The 18,661-nt window shown below is 38.8% G+C and overlaps 1 protein-coding gene across 1 annotated transcript in view; it reads left to right on the forward strand.

The window, feature by feature from the left end:
• The window catches only part of LOC124712007 (CUE domain-containing protein 2), a 108,384-nt gene that overhangs the window by 20,782 nt on the left and 68,941 nt on the right, over window positions 1-18,661 (forward strand). Inside the window, exon 5 of the mRNA XM_047242295.1 lies at window positions 6,306-6,485. Coding sequence (XP_047098251.1) covers window positions 6,306-6,485 — 180 coding nt within the window. The remainder of the gene's footprint in view (window positions 1-6,305; window positions 6,486-18,661) is intronic.

Raw genomic sequence — 18,661 nt, forward strand, 5'->3', positions numbered from 1 at the left:
GTTGTCTCAAAATCTGCTGCAATACTTTCTAGTGTGTTGTGCTTTATAACAGCATTCTTGAAAGCTACATCTTTGGTGGCCCACAGGAAAAGAAAGATCTCCACTTTCTGAATTAACAACTGTGCTCTTTTCCTCCCACAAGCATTTCTCACCATTTGACACTGAAATTTTCAAGGGAAAAAAATGTTTTTCAGTCTACAGTCGCAATTTGTTTATTCTGCCCACTGTCTACTAGTTTTGGTACACAGTACCATCCTCAGATTTTCCTGTGATCAAAATAGCCCAATACACAATTAAAGTAATATGAGAAACACTTACAAAATGTTTTCTCTCTGTGGTAGGAAAACTATGGTTTAGAGTGCAACCTTAAAATATATTAGTATTCACTTACCTCTTGCACACATTCTTCGCTCTTGCTTCCAAAATAGGTGTGTCAGATACCAAAAATAAAGGTCAGTGAGTCTTTAAACAGATAAATAGATGCAAACTGTGGCCAGCTGTGATAAGTGTGTCCTCTGTGTAACAAGGTTTTTCTCCCCCCCCCCCCCCCCCCCCAAATCTTAAATAAAAATATTTAAAGAATGAAAATAGCATAAAATATAAAATTTATGAAATTGCATAATAAAACAAAGAATTAAACAATCCCTACTGTAATAAAACATGAAAAGCAAAATAGCAAATGTAGATAGGCATGTTTACTTTCACATTTTGTGTACAGTTTGTTGTTATAAAAAATTGATGTCACTATGAATTATTTAATCAAGCAAGTGTCATAATAATAGCATTATACATGAAAACTGGAAATTATTTTTATTTGGAAGATATCCAGCAACCAGAGGAAATAGTGTAGTGTCCCTAAGTATTAGCCAGCAACTATCTGTTGACAATCTTTGGCCACAATTTCCCTTTCATGTTTGTCCCAACTGTGTTGATATGTAGCTTGGGCTCTCGGCAGCAGTGCACCGTGCTTGCTGTGTCACAATTAATCAACCATCCACAGCCATGGTAACAACTCTCATATGTACTGTGCATTTATGAGAATTTGGATTGAAGGGCTTCAGTATTAGGGGATGGCAATAATGCTTATTCATTCATCCATGTCATGCTGCAGATGTTATCCTGTTGAGACACTTTAACCCAGTACACAAGAACATGTGTCTAGGTGGGACCGGGTGTAATCCAGATTACCAAAAATCTAGATAATCCGAACATATTCTACTAAACATGAAAATTCTAATATGTGCTACAATATTCAAACCTTTCCTTTTGGCACTAAAAAGAAACACTCTTTTGGCACTTAAACATGAGTAGAATACAGTGTCTGTACAGTTCATTTTCATAAGTAGCCTGTAAGTTTATTTTTAAGCAGAAATCTGAAATTTCTTTTTAGTTCTTCTTCCAGCACAACACAGTTGATGTCCCTACAATATCTCCTGGAGCGATGTTTCTCAGCAATTCTCCTTTGCCTGTTCTGTTGAGTGCTTCCAACTTGTTGACCATCAAAACATCCACTTTCTTTTGACTTGAAACCATTTCACTCACACATGCTCAAAACACCGAAAGAAAAGAACAATACTGATCTGTCTTCTTAACTCTGTAAGGAATGGTGGCTGGAAGCATAGGACTGACTACCTCTATGCTACGTGCAGTGCCAACATAACTGTATATATATACAAGAGTGTGATTTGGGGGGGGGGGGGGGGGGGGTAGGTGAACAGGAAGTTCAAAGTAAAAGGCATAGGGGAAGGAGAAGCTGATAAAACTATGCAAATAATGTCAAAATTTTGAAACTGGGGGGGGGGGGGGGGGGGGGGGAGGGGAGATTATCAAGATCAGTAAGTTATGGATAAAAATTGTATCTAGTACTCAACCTAATGAATTGCTTATCTCTAAGCTCTCTTTGGTTATTGAGTGACTTACCCACTCCTCTTTGCATGTGCCTGTAGACCTCCACATCTTTTTTAACCCTTTCAGACCTCTGGCTATAATTGTTTACATGCAATTTTACTGTCTTAGTTGCAACAGAAGTATTTTTTTTTCCCCATGGAAACCTGAGGTACACATTTGTGAATGTTCAACTTTTTCACCACGTGCAAGTACTGCCAACTGTTGGGCAACACTGTGAAAATGTCACAAAGTCAATGTAGCAATGCGCAGCAGCTCATGACCACCAGAATAAAAGGACGTGGTTTGTTCGCTATATTCCACTTGTAATCTTACCCTCCCACACATCACCATTAAAATTCTCATTCCTTGCACAAATTTTGAAAGCTTCGAGAGGCGTAAGATATACAAAAGAATAACTTTTTACTTATCTTTATTATCTCGTTATTGTTGTCAATGGCTCAGTCTTGTGTAGGGGTCCATTCTTGCAGCTGAAATTTCAATTTTTTTTTTAGTTTCTTGTTGACTAAATAACTGATGAAGATTTGCCTGTATTGTTCTTGACTTTTATTCTTTTTCACATCTTACAACATCACACCATTTTTACATTTTCCACATTAAAAAAAAAAGAAAAAAACTACATATTGACATTGTTGGTGACAAACTTAGGAAACATCTACTTCCGTCAGATGCTTGCCCACCACTCCTTACCTTCTGCAGTATTCACAGTACTCAGAGAGTTTATAAAAGCAAAAGAGTTTACAAACTTCCTCGACAGGAGAATTATTTTATAAATAAATCCAAAAATAAATTTAGTCATTAGATTGTACAATTAATGATAAGAATTTTAAGTATACCGGAAATTTTATAATTTCAAATATTTTTAAAAGAAGAGTAATTTTAACTGTCAGTAAATATCGATTGTCACACATTAATTTCTTTTTTTATACATTTTAGCCTGAAATGTAATAGATTGTATACAAAATCATATGAATTCTTTTAATTAAATAGCTGAGATAATTTTAACCTATGCAAGAATTGATAGTATACATAGTATACATGGTATCAGGGTGGTTCATTATACACTTTATAATTGAATATCACAATTATTGAATGATCATTTTCATGTTTACTACTAAAGACAGTATTTTGTAATTACGTATTTTATCCGTTAAATGAAGCCAAATGTACAAAGTATATCTTGAAAATGGGTACATATTTTTGTATAAATCTTTGCCTCTAAACTCATTTTAAAAAAAGGATATCACTGTTTTGGTCCCTTTTTTGTACTGCTCGCAATATAAATACTTCATTCAGTATATAGATGAAACTTTCATAAGACATCACAAAATAAATTTCTTCATGTAAGAATAATAAAATATGCGAACTCAATTATTGCTTTTTAATCTTCAAAATGATGTCAGTGTGGGTTATTAAATGACACAGATTACATCAATGTGTGTGTGTGTGTGTGTGTGTGTGTGTGTGTGTGTGTGTGTGTGTTATAATAGAGGGAAACATTCCACGTAGGAAAAATATATCTAAAAACAAAGATGTAGTGACTTACCAAATGAAAGTGCTGGCAGGTCGACAGACACACAAACATACACACAAAATTCAAGCTTTCGCAACAAACTGTTGCCTCATCAGGAAAGAGGGAAGGAGAGGGAAAGACGAAAGGATGTGGGTTTTTAAGGGAGAGGGTAAGGAGTCATTCCAATCCCGGGAGCGGAAAGACTTACCTTGGGGGGAAAAAAGGACGGGTATACACTTGTGCGCGCGCCCACACACACACACACACACACACACACACACACACACACACACACACACACACACACACATCCATCCACATATGTCTGCTTGTGTCTGTATATGTGTGGATGGATATGTGTGTGTGTGTGTGCGCGAGTGTATACCCGTCCTTTTTTCCCCCTAAGGTAAGTCTTTCCGCTCCCAGGATTGGAATGACTCTTTACCCTCTCCCTGAAAACCCACATCCTTTCGTCTTTCCCTCTCCTTCCCTCTATATATATGTATATATATATATATATAGTGTGTGTGTGTGTGTGTGTACTATATTGTGGGCATAATGTAACTAATTATAACAGTGATATTCAGTGATTCGTAGATATTCATGTATTTACTAATGACACTGCATTAGATTTTGTATAGCCTTGGACTGTTGCAATAGATGGCTGTTGACCTGGCGAAGACTTGATGCGTACCAAATGAAGTAAAACTGTCAGCACATACTCGATCTTTGTAACAAGGAAAACATAAAATAACCACTTTGTAATTTAACATTAGATACTTACTACTGCAGAAATAATTAAAATTTATATATAACACTTTACTGGTGTATGGAATACTTTTCAAATGTCAAGGGAGCGAAAAAATGTGCAGTGGTTTTGTGCAGGCTTGTCACTACACTGGTGTTGTGCAATTTTACCCTGTGAAGAAAATTAATATATCAATAAGATGAGCTTTCACCAGGGAGGATGCTCGGAGTATCGTGCTGACTTGCAGCTGAAGACTTAAGTTCAAGCAATGCGTGTGCGGTGACAATCAGGATTACTACTGATGCACCAACAAGACTGCACTGAAATATTGTGGCAGCAAGTTGGACCTATACAGTTCACCTGAAATTTCATGTAACAGTCTGTCTCCTGAGAAAGTTCTAAATTTCACAGAAACACTCCTGTTGGTTTTGGTGTAGTGATGATACTTTTGTCTTATTGTCACATGGAGGAAAAAACTCAGAATTTCTTAATTTTGTGAATGATATTAATTCTAATATAAAGTTCATATGCAAAAAATGAAACAGTCCAAATTTCATTTTTAGCTGCACAGGTACATAGTATTACCTGATGGGACTTTAGAGCACACAGTTTGCAGAAAGCCCATTCACATGGATGGATACCTTTCCTAACATCCCAGTTACCAGCACACGTATAAAAGAGTAGTGATTAAATTTTAGGTAGGCCAGACGAAAAGAATTTGTAGGCCACAGTACTTGAAGGAAGAACTTTATCACGTAATAATTACTTTCAGAAGAATCGGTGAAGCTGGCAAAAACTAAATAGGGAAAATATCTGGAACTTCTACTGAAGAAGTTAGAGGAAGTTTTCCTCCTGTTCATAAAAAAGCTACAAATTGTATCAGCAAAGTGCTAAGAGGAACACAGTATTGACATAGCATTTAAACCAGCAAGAAAGGTATGGTAACATTTGAATGCTGCTAAGTATCTGCACTCACCAGCTGCTGCACCAGGAGTATAAAAAGTTCCTTGCACATGCAGTCAAATGTACATAGAAACTACAGAAAGAAGTAATAACATCTGGCTTAAAGAACACAAGAGTAATTTCTATCTGGGCAACATGGGCGAATCAGCAGTAGATCATCATATTCTGGGACCAAGGAACCACCAAATTTGTTTCTCTGATATAATTTTATCGAGATCCAGGCATTACAGAGAGGTCATAGAAATTCAAAAGCATAAAAACAACTTTAACAGAAAAGAAGGCCTGAAACTAGACAAGTTGTGTGCCTTAGTGCAAAACAAAGCAGACAGCACCATCTCTCCCCTACTACAAGCTCTGTAACACACATTGGTGTGACTCCACACTCTTAGGCAGTGGTCTGATGATATCACGACCCAACCGTTGTGTAGATACAAACATCTGAGCTGGTTTGTGTTTGAAACTAATATCTGACTCTTTATAGCTTCTAATGATATCTGCAACATTAGGAGGCAATACATTGTGATAGAAACACACCTTGTACTAGGATGTGATGCCCATATAAGAAAAATCCTCAGGGATACAAATACTGGCAATAGAAAGATCAGATAAATGTGTCTAATGTTCCTAGTTCTGAATGATTGATTGTTGTTCTAGTGATTAATTACACTCATTGTGAAATCAAATTGGTGAATTGTGGTACTGGAATTGTGAACACCATGGTAATTGTTTTGGAAATGAAGTCATTCTTTTAAACTTGTGACATAGCAAACTGAATGTCATTATACAGTGGAACTCCATTAGAGTAACAAAGTTGATACAGTTTCATTCTTTTTGCTGTGTCAGATGAATTTTTTAAGTGAGTGGATGGTGTGTTGCTTCTTCGATTTTGTTTTATGAAGCCCAGTTTCTGTATGCATGTGCAGGTATATACAGGGCCAATTACAAGAGCAGAAATTGTACCCAGGAACATGTGCAGGATGTCTTAATGAGTATAAAACAACTCAAACATGTAGTCCTACTTCTAACTATCAGTAATGTACGTTTAGTTTGAAACCGGTCTTATACCTGAAATAAAATTAAAAATTGCGGCAAAATTGTTTAAGATTGTGTTGTTTAATACGATTGATGTTCATGCTCAGTGTGTTGGAATTGTAAGTTTATCTTCCTTTATTGCAGGAGCCACAGTACGACGCAGCTCAAGTGCAGCTCCTACAGGAGATGTTCCCCAGCGCGTGCACTATCGAGGTGCGTCACTGCTTGGCCATTGCCGAGGGTGATGTCGGCCGTGCTGCTCAGTTGGTACTGCACCGCCAGGAGGCGGGCCAGAGCCTCACCAGCCACTCTCCGGCTATGACTGTAAGTTGCTTCTGGAGACTGACCTAGGAATAGTCTAGCTTCAGTTTTGATAGCAGCTGTAGTGTACTATTTCTTTAGGTGAATATTGGGTGAAACTGTTGTTCGTACTAGCCACCAGCTATTTTCAAGTTGTTCCCGATTTACATGGCCCCTGTAGATATCAGTTGACCCAGTTAATACTTTGATTAAAATAATTTTGTGGTTGACATTTCAGCAGGTGAAGCAGAAGCGACCAGTGGCCACGTGATTACAGTTCTTCCTAGAGCACTGAGTGCTAGTTGTGTTGCTTGTTTTCCAGGTACATGCAGAGCTTTGTCAAGTGTGGCTGGCTGCACAGGGCAGAGGGGAGAGAGCGCAGTATTGGGGGAGCTGTGATCTGTTGCACCTCTCTAAAAATATTTTCACGTAAATAAAGAAAAGCTAGATCTGTTTCTGGAGACAGTTTCACCTTTTTCGAACATTTCCTTTCTGCATAAAAATTTGAAAATTAGTATTTATAGATTCTCGTGCTTTCTTCCACATAACAGCCCTTATTTGGTACTCTTTTAAGGTCGTTTGGTTCAAAAAATTGATTTTTTTTGTACCTTACATTCTTACATTTCAGCTTTTAATGGATTAGCCAAATTTTGTCTTTAGAATAAAGCCTTGGAATTAAACTGTTGATTATGGATTTAAGGAGACAAAACATCTAAGGTCATCAGTCCCCCTCTCAGCATGATACCAGTGTGCCCCATGTATCTGCTTCTAAAATAGTCTATATGTAAGTGATAGTTTTCAAAATGAGAATTTTTCACTCTGCAACAGAATGTGTGCTGTATAAAACTTCATGGCAGATTAAAGCTGTGTGTCAGACCGAGACTCAAGTCAGGACCTGTATCATTCGCAAGCAAGTGCTCTACTGACTCAACTACCCAAGCATGACTCGTGGCCCATTCTCACAGTTTTACTTCTGCCAGTACCTCATCTCCCGCATTCCAAACCTCACAAAAGCTGTCCTGTAAAACTTGCAGGACTAGCACTCGTGGAAGAAAGGATATTGTGGAGATCTGGTGTACCCACCACTTGGAGTATGTTTCCAGAATGATATTTTCTCTCTGCAGTGGACTGTGCATGGATATTAAACTTCCTGGAAGATTGGAATTGTGCTGGATCGAGACGTGAACCTGTGCCTTTTGTGGGCAAGTGCTCTACTGACAGAGCTATGTAAGCATGACTCTCAACCTGTTCTCTCACCTTTACTTCTGCGAGTACGTAGTCTCATTCTGGAAACATCCCCCAGGCTGTAGCTAAGCCAAGTCTCCACTAGTCCTGAAAGTTTCATGGGAGAGATGCTATGAAATTTGGAAGGGAAGATGAGGTACTGGCAGAAGTAAACCTGTGAGAACAGGTCGTGAGTCATGATTTGGTTGCTCAGTCGGTAGGGCACTTGCCCGCAAAAGTTAAAGTTCCCAAGTTCAAGTCTTGGTGCGGCACGCAGTTTTAATCTGCCATGTAGTTTGTTTTCTAAATGTATGTGTTATGTATATCTGAGATAGAACATGAGTATCAACTTGGCATTCACATAGTGGGACGTGCAAAACTGCCTAAAAACCACATACAGGCTGGCCAGTATGTTGTCTTTTTTGTTAACTGCCAGGCGAATTCGAAGCTTAACTCGCACAGCTATCAAGGGGCACCTTAGAATTGAATAACCTAAAACACTTAACTTGGAGAATTTAAAGAGAGATCCATGATTGTTGGATACTTTGCTTTAAGTATACTTCAGATCTTATGTTGATGTGCATGAAGTATTGGTAATACATCAAAATTGTCGTTAAAGCAAAAATTAATTAAAATTAAACTGCCAGAAAATTAAACTGATTTTTATGTAGTGAATTCTGATTGGTTCTCTCTATAGTAATTCTTGAAAGTATTCTACAGTTGTACAACAAGTGAAGTAGAACTGACAGCTGCAGCCAAATGCATTCATTCAGACAAATGTTTTACTATAGACACTATTATGAAAAGGCTAGCTTCTACTCACCATATAAAGGAGACGCTGAGTCTCCTATGTGTGACTCAGCATCTCCGCTACATGGTGAGTAGCAGCTAGCCTTTTCATGAAGTTGTCATTATTCCAACCTGGATTTTTCATTGTTTTATTTTACTGCAGATACACACCCAAAGCTCTTTTTGTTCCCAATGCAAGCCCTGGCATGCTTAAAGGTGACTGGACTCCAGCAAAGCTGCCAAGTGTTTCGGTGGTCAGGCAGCAATAGGAGGTTCGAGGCACAGTGACAGATGGCAGCTGCATCATTGATATGACTTCTTGATGGCAGCAACTGGCCCAGACTGAGCATTATGGCATAGCCCAGCTATCCCGAATCCTGACTAGCTGGTCGCAGAGGATATAAGTGCTAATTTCTGGAACAGAATAGACAGAAGTTGCATCATTGCCACATACCTCAGTGTCATCAAACTCTCCTGCTGGAAGCTTCACAAAGGGTGGCCAGTCTTCTGAACAATCATTTACTCACAGCAGTAGGTTGGTATGATTGGCAAAAGGTGCTTCTGTCAGCATAAGTTACTGACTTGCAACGGTCATTTCCCAGAAGTTTGCATTCTGGCTACTGGCACTGCTTGATCCATTACTCTCGTCTGTCCTTAACTAAATTCAGTTCCTGAATTTCTGTTCAAAAAATGGTTACAACAGAGCACTTGAAGTAGTTACATTTAGTACACTTTGTGTCTATGACTTGAATTTTGTGAGTGCACTTCATTTACAGTCTCACTATCTCCATTGTCACACTTTAGCTAAGCATACACAGTTTTTTTTGCTTGCAATTTGCACTTTATGTCAGCCAGATCTTCTTGGGTGCCAGTACCACTGGTGTGAACCCATAGGTTGGAGGTCGGTATGGGTGGTATTTGGTCAACTCTATGCTTGGAACTGGTAGTAAGCAATATCTGTGATGGCTAGAATTATGTAGGTTGCTGAGGCTGTGGTTCCTATGGTCAAAAGATTGCGATTATGTTCTGCACAATATCTTTTCATGTTGTTTATTAGGTGTTCCATTGATATGCGGCAATTTTGTACAACTAAAATCTGATATATAGATGCAAGAAGGATCAGGTTTAACATGTTAGTCAAGTAGGTCAGGTTTACAGTGGATACAATCTCAAAGCACAAGGCAGGTAGGTAGGCAAGTTAATATATGGGTGAGATTTAGGGTTGTGGTTCAAGTGATGGTTGTGGGTAATCTGAAGGTTGGTCCAGAAATTTTACACCAGGTGCCATTGATCAGTAAACCTTGTAGCTCTGTGCTGTTTGCCACTATTATAGTGGGTACAAATGATGACCACCGGGTTTCCGCAGAAAACAACCAGTGCAGTCCAATTCTTTGGAAAAATTCTGTTTTTTTTTTGTGATTGTATCTTTAAGATAAGTCCTTACAGATTTCTGAGTGTAACAGAATGAAATTACATGGCCAGGGGATGGCGTGCACATGTTGTTTGTGGGAGGGTATAACACTCAACTCTACACCCGACAAATTAATGATATTTGCCTGATCTTACCTTTCTTTTCCTTTTTTCCATTCACCCTCCTGCTTCTCTCTTTGCTCCTTCGAAAGGTGGTGCAGCAGTGGAGGCATTGCATTTGGGGTTCCTTTAAGTGAATGAGCACACCATATGTGCACTACTGTGGTGCGCACTGGTAATTGTAATTTAACATTAGCAGGTGATGTCATTTCTACTACTTAGGAATGTGTATCAGACTTGTTGGACTTGTCTTTTGGTGCACATGGATTGGTTGGCATCACCCATCATTTCACGTGATACTTTGGTAACGTTGCTTCTTTATTATGAGTACCTTACTGTATTTCCAAGGCCTAAGTGTTCATCTTTTTAACAAGGTGCCAAATATTTTTTAACCTTTTAAAAAAATTTCTAACTGTCAACATATCTTTTTCTGGATTGACTTTCATAGCTCAAAAGGAAAGGGCATCTTTTGACTGAAAACCACCTCATACTGGGACAAGCCTGTACTCTCGTGGACTTTGGAGTTATACACCACTAATCCATAAGGGAGAAGGACTTACCTCGTTATGGTGGGTATTGATGTTGTAGCTCACAATTTTCCTGTTGCCCTGTGGGCTGTATCATTCCATCCATCTGCCTATGATTGTAATATACTTGTCGTAAGCTTTATAGTGCATAATAAGTGACACAACTGCTTTATTACATCTGAAATAAAATTTTTGGCTCAGCCTGTTATCACTATCTCAAAAACTTCATTATCCATTGAGTAACCATTGCTTCTGCCACAGTTTCTGCCTGCTGGTTTGGTATGATGATCATGGACATGAAACATGAAAAATAATAAATTATTGTTAGTATGTAAAAGTTCTCTGTTGGTGTTTGAGTGAAGGATCTGAATATGTCCATGCCACTCATTTGCTACGATCTATTTGCCTCTGGTAAAGCCCACTCTTCGTGCACATGGAATACAATTTTTTACATAACGTGTGACATCCTGTTTGTGTGTCTCAGCATTCTGTGACTGGCAGCTACTGTCCAGGTACAACTGAATCCTGAGCCTGCATCAACAACAACTCATTTCATAATTTTGCTGGTACCACTAGTCGCAAACCACATCTTGGCTTTCAGTACAGCACTCGGTCTAAACTACACTAAAGCAAACTAAACTAAACTCCATCCAAACAGGGCTTGGAATGCCCAATGGTACCGACCATTAGCCATGCCATTCTCAACCGATAGGTGTCACTGGATGCAGATATGAAGGGACATGTAGTCAGTACTCTGCACTCAAAGCCATTGTCAGTTTTAGAGACCGGAGCCACTACCTCACAGCCAGGTAGGTCCTCAGTTGGCCTCACAAGGGCTGAGTTTGTCTTGGTTGCCACTAGCACTCGGGAGACATGAATGGTCACCCAACCAAGTGCTATCCAAGCTCGACAGCGCTTAACTTTGTTGATCTGACAGGAATGAAGCAACCACCATTCAGCAGTGTAGATGGTGTGCTGTGCCAACAGCCTTGCTGCAGTGGTAACACTGACAGAAACCAGTATTACCACTGTGGCGAGGCCATTTGCACAGTAATCAGTCTACACTGCTGAATTGCAGTTGCTTTGAAAAATGCTGACAATTTGGGTCAACACCTTGTGCTTTCTGCCATTCTTGTATGTCTACACCAGCGCATTCCATGGCACGTATTTTCCTGCTTAGTCATTCTGCATTCCTATGTGATTTTCCCAGTCGATATACAACTTCAAAATCAAATTCATTTAGTCTTAGTTAAATTACTGGCTTCTTTTTGTCCCAGTAATCATTTCAATGCCACAAGATCAGTTATTACCTTGCAATATCATCCCTTAAAATAAAAGCAGAAATAAGTGAGGTCTTAGATTAGTGCTAGCATTTCCTTTCCTGTGGTTGAATAATTTTTCTGCCTTATTGTCTTCAAGCATATGCTATCTGATGTTCACTTCCGTCTGCCTTCTGGCTTAAGATGTGACCCGACTTTACAAACTCTGTTCCGCAGTCCAGAGATATCGAAATTTTGCTCCTTATGTTGATATGGTGTGAGGGGTATTGAGATTTCACTGAATTTTATAATGAATTTTCTATGAAAATTAGCTAAGACTAAATGCAAGTGCAATTCTTTTTCCATAATGGACTTTGGGCAGGTTCTCATGATTTCAACAAATCATGGCTTAGCATATACATCCTCCTGGCCAATAATATGCATGTAATACGAAATGCCAGTTTTCCAAGCTGAGTGCTTTTTGTGCTGCATGTAAATTATCAGAATTATCAGATAAATGTATTACATGCTCCTGGCCGTCCTTGGGAATGCAGTGATGTTGTCTAAGTAAACCACGCATCGTTTTTGTTGCAGTCCTCATAATACTCCATCTGATAGCAGCGATTTTAATCCAAATCGCATATGATGGTACAGATAATGGCCAGATGGTTTGTAGCTGAATGTGGTTTGTAGCTAATCTTCCAGTGATACTTCTCATTGATGATTACCACTTTGTAGGTACATAGTTGTGAAATAACAACATTGGCCTATATTATCTAAGGTCTCTGTTACATTGATATGGGGTAGCCATCTGCGAGTATCCATAGGTTCAAATACCGATAGTTGCAACGAAACCTACACTGCTTACTGCCATTTAATGACTTTTTTGGTACTGTTATTACCAATGCGCCCTAAGGGCTCGTCCTCTGAGGTGATTAGTCAGACATTTTTATATTTTTTTTATAATTGACATCTTAATGTGTTTGTTTTTCTTGCTTTGAGCATGAGAATGATGAATTTTATTTCTCTTGCGGCAGAAGCATTGCTCACCAGGTAAGTAAGTTTCATGTGACTAGGGCCTCCTGTTGGGTAGACCGTTCCCCGGGTGCAAGTCTTTCGATCTGGCACCACTTCGGCGACTTGCGCGTCGATGGGGATGAAATGATGATGATTAAGACAACACAACACCCAGTCCCTGAGCGGAGAAAATCTCCGACCCAGCCGCGAATCGAACCCGGGCGCTTAGGATTGACATTCTGTCGCACTGACCACTCAGCTACCGGGGAGGACGGTCGCTTACTAGATGAAATTCTGACAAGAAGGGGGCAGATGGGGGTAGGAAATGAATTGCAAGAAACATGAGTGAGAAGTAAATTAAAATATTTTTACCTGAAGAAAGAAAGCAAAGTAGAGTTGGGAAGGTAGAGAAATACATGGTTTGCCTAGAGTTTGCAGTAAAGGGAGGAAATGTATGTAACTGAAAAGCCTCTCCATATTCCTTCCTTGCCCCTTCTCCTCCCCAACCTGTACTAACAGCTTAAAGTATAAACATGGGAAATAATGTTCCACATTGGGAAGAGATTAATGCTCTGCTAAAAATGATACAAGATCTTGTGCCAAGTTCTGCACAAATTAGTTTCCTTACCTCTCATCTCTCTTGGTATTATGAGAAAGAAGCCTCTTTTTTTTTTTCTTTTGTGCCGTTTGAAATCTGAAACCCTTCGCATATTTAGGCAAATGCAATACTTCTTTCATGCTTTAGACATTTGGAGTTAGAGCACCCAATTAAACATAGTGACCACTTGTCATATAGATATGTTGCCTGTTGATTTTCATTTTGGCTCTTCAGCAGACATTTGCTTAGTGTCAGCTGACATTTGTTTAGTGATTTTCTGACTTTTTGCCAGCTCAAATGGCTGACATTGTCAAAGATTTACCCTTCATTGCTGCTGCATTCTGCCACCAGAAATAGAGGGTTAGTCTTTGACAATTACAGTCACTTGTGCTGGCAAAAAGTCAGAAAAATTATTAAACAAATGTTAGCTGAAGATCCCAGTACAAAAACTTTCACAAGTTGCAATGAAACTGCCAGCAATTTTTTATGTCATATGATTTGTTTCTATTGGTGAACCTTTGATGGTAATCAAACAAATGTAACATGCATACAGTGGTATTTTGAAAAAGTATTGCTAATTGCTGAGATACGAACATTGACGGTAGCTGTATTTGCCATAGGAAGGCAGAGCAACAGTGCCTGCCAGTTTATGTTCAGTAACTTTATGTATTGGTCACAGTCAACTATTTTGTTTAATGCTTGAAACAGCTTTGGCAGAAACTTCTTCTCCAGATAATGTCTCAGTATCTGGAATATACATTTCTGTTGAAAAGTCATAGCAATGTGATTGTGGTAGATAATTAAAGTTGTTGTAAAATTTTGCTGTGGAACTAAAGAATACTGCTAATTTGAACCATGTGTTTGATGATGAAATCATTTGTGTGTGTGTGCTGTGATTCACTCAAGATATACCACCTTTCTGCTGCAACTGGAGCTTAGTGATAAGTTGTTTGAAGTAATGTGGTAATCGCCTGGATACCAAACCATGGTGATATTCCAGCAGTCTTTCAGTTCAGTGCTTGGTTCTCTGTCACTTCAGTGTGCTGCTTATGAAGTGAAAAGTCTATCATTTGGCATTATTGATTTATATGTGACAGACTGTTTTTAAAGTTCTATAAACATTTGCCCAAGCAAACACTAATGTAGTCATTTAAATAATGAATTTTTTATGTAATTCCATGAAATTACTTCAGAATAAAAAATTGATACCAAACTGTATTTCTTTTTACATTTTTGTATCATTTATTTGAGAAGTGATTTAAGAATTAACTGTAGAAATAAAACTAATTACATTTGTATAATAGATTTTTTTTAGCCTATATGGCTGTAAAAGATGAGACCACAAATTCCACACCTCTGGTGTTAAAGACAAGGAAATAACATTAGTGCTGAATATAAAATGCGCTGACTAAGCAGCTGAGAGTAGAAAAGAAGTGTATAACTGAGAAGTTAAAGTAATAAATAATGTACTGTGTTACACTTCTGCAGATGATGCACATTCACATTCAGCCAAACCATAACATTTCTGTTGTTATGTTGTGTTCTTTGATGTCGTACAACTTCTTCAACTACTAGTTGCCTGAAACGCCAGTTTAGAGTTGACTCTTATGGACTGGCAGTTTTAAAAGGAGTGTCAAACATATGATTTTGCACTACGTCACTTATATATGTGGAAGTTATGTTAAGTATCATTGAAGTTTGTGCCATTCAAGGGTCAGAAATTCAGATGTTTGAAGTACTACTCAAAATTGTGTGCTGACAGGATTGTGGGCCATCACAAATACCTAACAGATTCTTCTAAATGATCTGTTGTATGTTAAGTTTATAATTATTTGTACTGTTCAAAAAAAGGTTTTACACTGCCTGCAATTGGTGAATGTATGCGGGCTTAGACTGAAAGGGAGCTGGGTATGAAGGAATTGGCCTTTTGAAATTAACTTTACTGTAAAATAAAAACAAAGTGATAACCAAAATTGTCTATCTGCTGTATCAAAATCTGCTGCTGAGTAACATTCAGTACCACATACTTCTACTATATTGCTCTACACTCAGCAAGTTTAAACTTGTCCCAAGCATGCTCAATCTTGTTAATTACAGCAGATACTGCAGGACATACCAGAAGTCAAATCAAAAACAGCTGCAAACATTAGAAACTTGGATGCCAGTATCCTCAGTGCAGCAAAGCAATTTGTATTGCACAATAAAGACAAGTCTTCTGGACAGATTTTATGCCAGTTAGGTCTTTTTCAGAGTATGCTGATACATTAGCTCTACATATAGAAATCATAAAACTGCTCACTCAGTGAAGAAAGACCTGCATCTAAAGAGTGGAAAGTTGCATAGGTCACACCAATACACAAGAAAGGAAATGAAAGTAACCCTCTGAATTACAAACATGTACCCCCTGACAATACTTTGCAGTAGGATTTTGGAACATATCTGTGTACAAATATTAGACCTGAAGAAAACTAGCTACTGACACAGTCAGCACAGATTCAGAAAATATTGTTCTGGTAAAACACAACTAGCTCTTTATTCATACAAAATCTCCCTCAGAGTGATTCCATTTCTAGATTTCCAGAAGACTTTTGGCACTGTTCCTGACAAATGCTGTCTTGTCTCATTGCCTATGAATTGTAGTCATCTAGTAAAACAGAAGTGATATTTGGTTTTCTTCAAGGAAGTGTTTAGGCCGTCTACTCTTTCTAGTCGATATAGATGATTTAAGAGACGATCTGGGCAGCCCTCTTAGATTGTTTGCAGATGCTGTTTGTTTACTTCTAGTTAAGTTATCAGAAGTTTAAAACTATTTGCAAAATGATTTAGACAAGATAGTGTTGGGTGCGCAAAATGGCAATGGACTCTAAATGATGAAAAATGTGGAGTCATCCACAGGATTACTAAAAGGAATCCATTAAATTTCGATGATGTGATAAATCACACAAATCCTGAAGGCTGCCAGTTCAACTAAATACCCAGGAATTACAATTACAAATTACTTAATTTAGAACAATCACATAGATAATGTGGAGAAGGCAATGACAAAAGACTTAGAAGATGCAGCAGATCTGCTAAAGAGACTACCTAAACTATGCTTGTCCATCCCCTTGTCAAGTACTGCTGTGCAGTGTGGCATCCTCGCCAGTTAGGTTTGGCAGAGGACATAAAAACATTCGAAAAAGGCAGTTCATTTTGAGAGCATAGCAAAGACATAATATACAAATTTGGGTGGCAATCACTAAAATATCAGTGTTTTTCATTTTGATGGGATCTCATCGTAAAATTTCAATCACCAGCAGTCTCCTCCAGATGTGAATTTGGAACTTGGACAGAAAGTTTTAAGCATTCATTTTTCCTGTGCACAGTTTGGAAGTGGAGTAGTAGAGAAGTAGCTTGAAGGTAGTTCCATGAAACCTGTCCCAGGCAATTGCGAATTGTGTAGTAGCCGTGTAAATGTAAAGTGTAAATTGTTCAGTTCTTACCTTCTGGAATAAAATATTCATGCTGTGGGTGTAATATGATCATGCATTATCATCTTAAAAGACAAACCCATCAACAAAATTTTGACTGTAGGGCTGGGCAGTAAGCTTGAGGGTGCTGTCCTGCTACTGCACAGTGATGAGAGGCATCTGATATTTTTTAAGGAGGTCACTCACCAAAACTTAGAACTTGTAAAACAAGGTATAGTGTCACTATCAATAAAACTAGTGCATAACCAATGTATCAACTGTCACCTTGGCTCAAAATGCATTACAGGGATGTAGTTTCTAGCTGACAAGGGGGATTGGTGTGTAAACATTGCCTCCAGCTGTAATTCATTATTATTATTATTATTATTGTTATTATTATTATTATTATTATTATTTAACCGTCCCAGAAAATAACTGTCACACCCCCTTGCTGAACCCATGGGCCGCTTGACTGAATTGTGCATGGGAACATAGGATTTGTCTGACACCTGACGAGACAGCTAACACCTGTCAGCAGAGAGAATCCGTTGGTTTCTGTACCACTCCAGATGTTTGCTTGCTCACAATCTTTGTGAACCACGGTGCTGAGGGTTTGTACTGTCATTTGTAATGGATGCCTAGAGTTCAAATTGGTTGTGTGGGGATGGTTTCTTATTCTCTGAGTCATTACAGCTATCCCAGTTGTCCCCAAACTGGCAGATGAAGTTACTTTGCATTCTCGCTGTGGGTACCTGCAAGCCATAACTTGTACGTTGCTCTCGTCATGTGATGGTGATATAGGAGGTGCCCATTGTCAGGTAGATTTTTGATGTTTTTTGTCTCACAATAGCGGTTGAATGTTCAAATGACATTTCTGTGGAGTACACAACTTTGGGGTGCAACTTTGTTCTCTTTTTACTCCATGAAGTGAGAATATGCTCATATTCATATCTTGTAATGATCCTTGAAGTCTTGGTGATAGACCCATTCCCAACTGGAGAACACTGAATTCTACTGAACTGCATGAAGAATATTGGTTTACCTTTGCTTGACGACACAGGTAGCTGTAGTAAGTGATTTCATCTGGTCAAAACAGTAGTTTACATTGCTTAATAATGACTCTGAGCACAGTGTTGTGTAATGTGAATGGCACACGTTAGGCACTTTCTGGTGGGATGATCTCCTCCCTACTGCCTTTCAAGAATACTGTCAGTCAAGCCTTACGTGACACGATAATGTTCAGATGGTTCCTTCAATAAGACCATGGCCAGTTCTGTTGTTATACTTTCAGTCCATGCTGATTCTAATATTCGAGAAATGTGAAACATCTTCTCCTCGTCTGTGCTGGTGCTGCAACAAAAAAATAGCCAGCAGACAAGTTTGTTGAACTTCTAAAAGTGCAGTCACAGTAGTTTAGTGATGTAAGAATTTAGATTCAGGCTGGACTGCCAAAAAATAGGAATGTAAATGATATTCTTGTCGCAATCACTCCATTGAAATGTATGTTAACAAGAGAATAACATTTCTGATGGAAGAAACTGTTAACAGTACCTGAGTAAATCAATAAGCAGTTTAGATTTTCAAACTGTTTCAGTTGAGAATCCTGCTTTGTGTGTGTCAGTCTGTTATGTGCTTGCTCTCTCTCTCTCTCTCTCTCTCTCTCTCTCTCTCTCTCTCTCTCTCTCTCTCCCTCCCTCCCCCCCCCCCTCCCCCCTCTCCCCCCCCCCCCTCTCCCCCCAGGGGGTCCACAACTCTTTTGTGGATACGTGCGTGGCGAGCACGGGGCCCCGAGCCATTGCAGCCTTCT

This window comes from Schistocerca piceifrons, chromosome 8 (assembly GCF_021461385.2).
Source record: "Schistocerca piceifrons isolate TAMUIC-IGC-003096 chromosome 8, iqSchPice1.1, whole genome shotgun sequence".
NCBI classification, from domain to species: Eukaryota; Metazoa; Arthropoda; class Insecta; order Orthoptera; family Acrididae; genus Schistocerca; species Schistocerca piceifrons.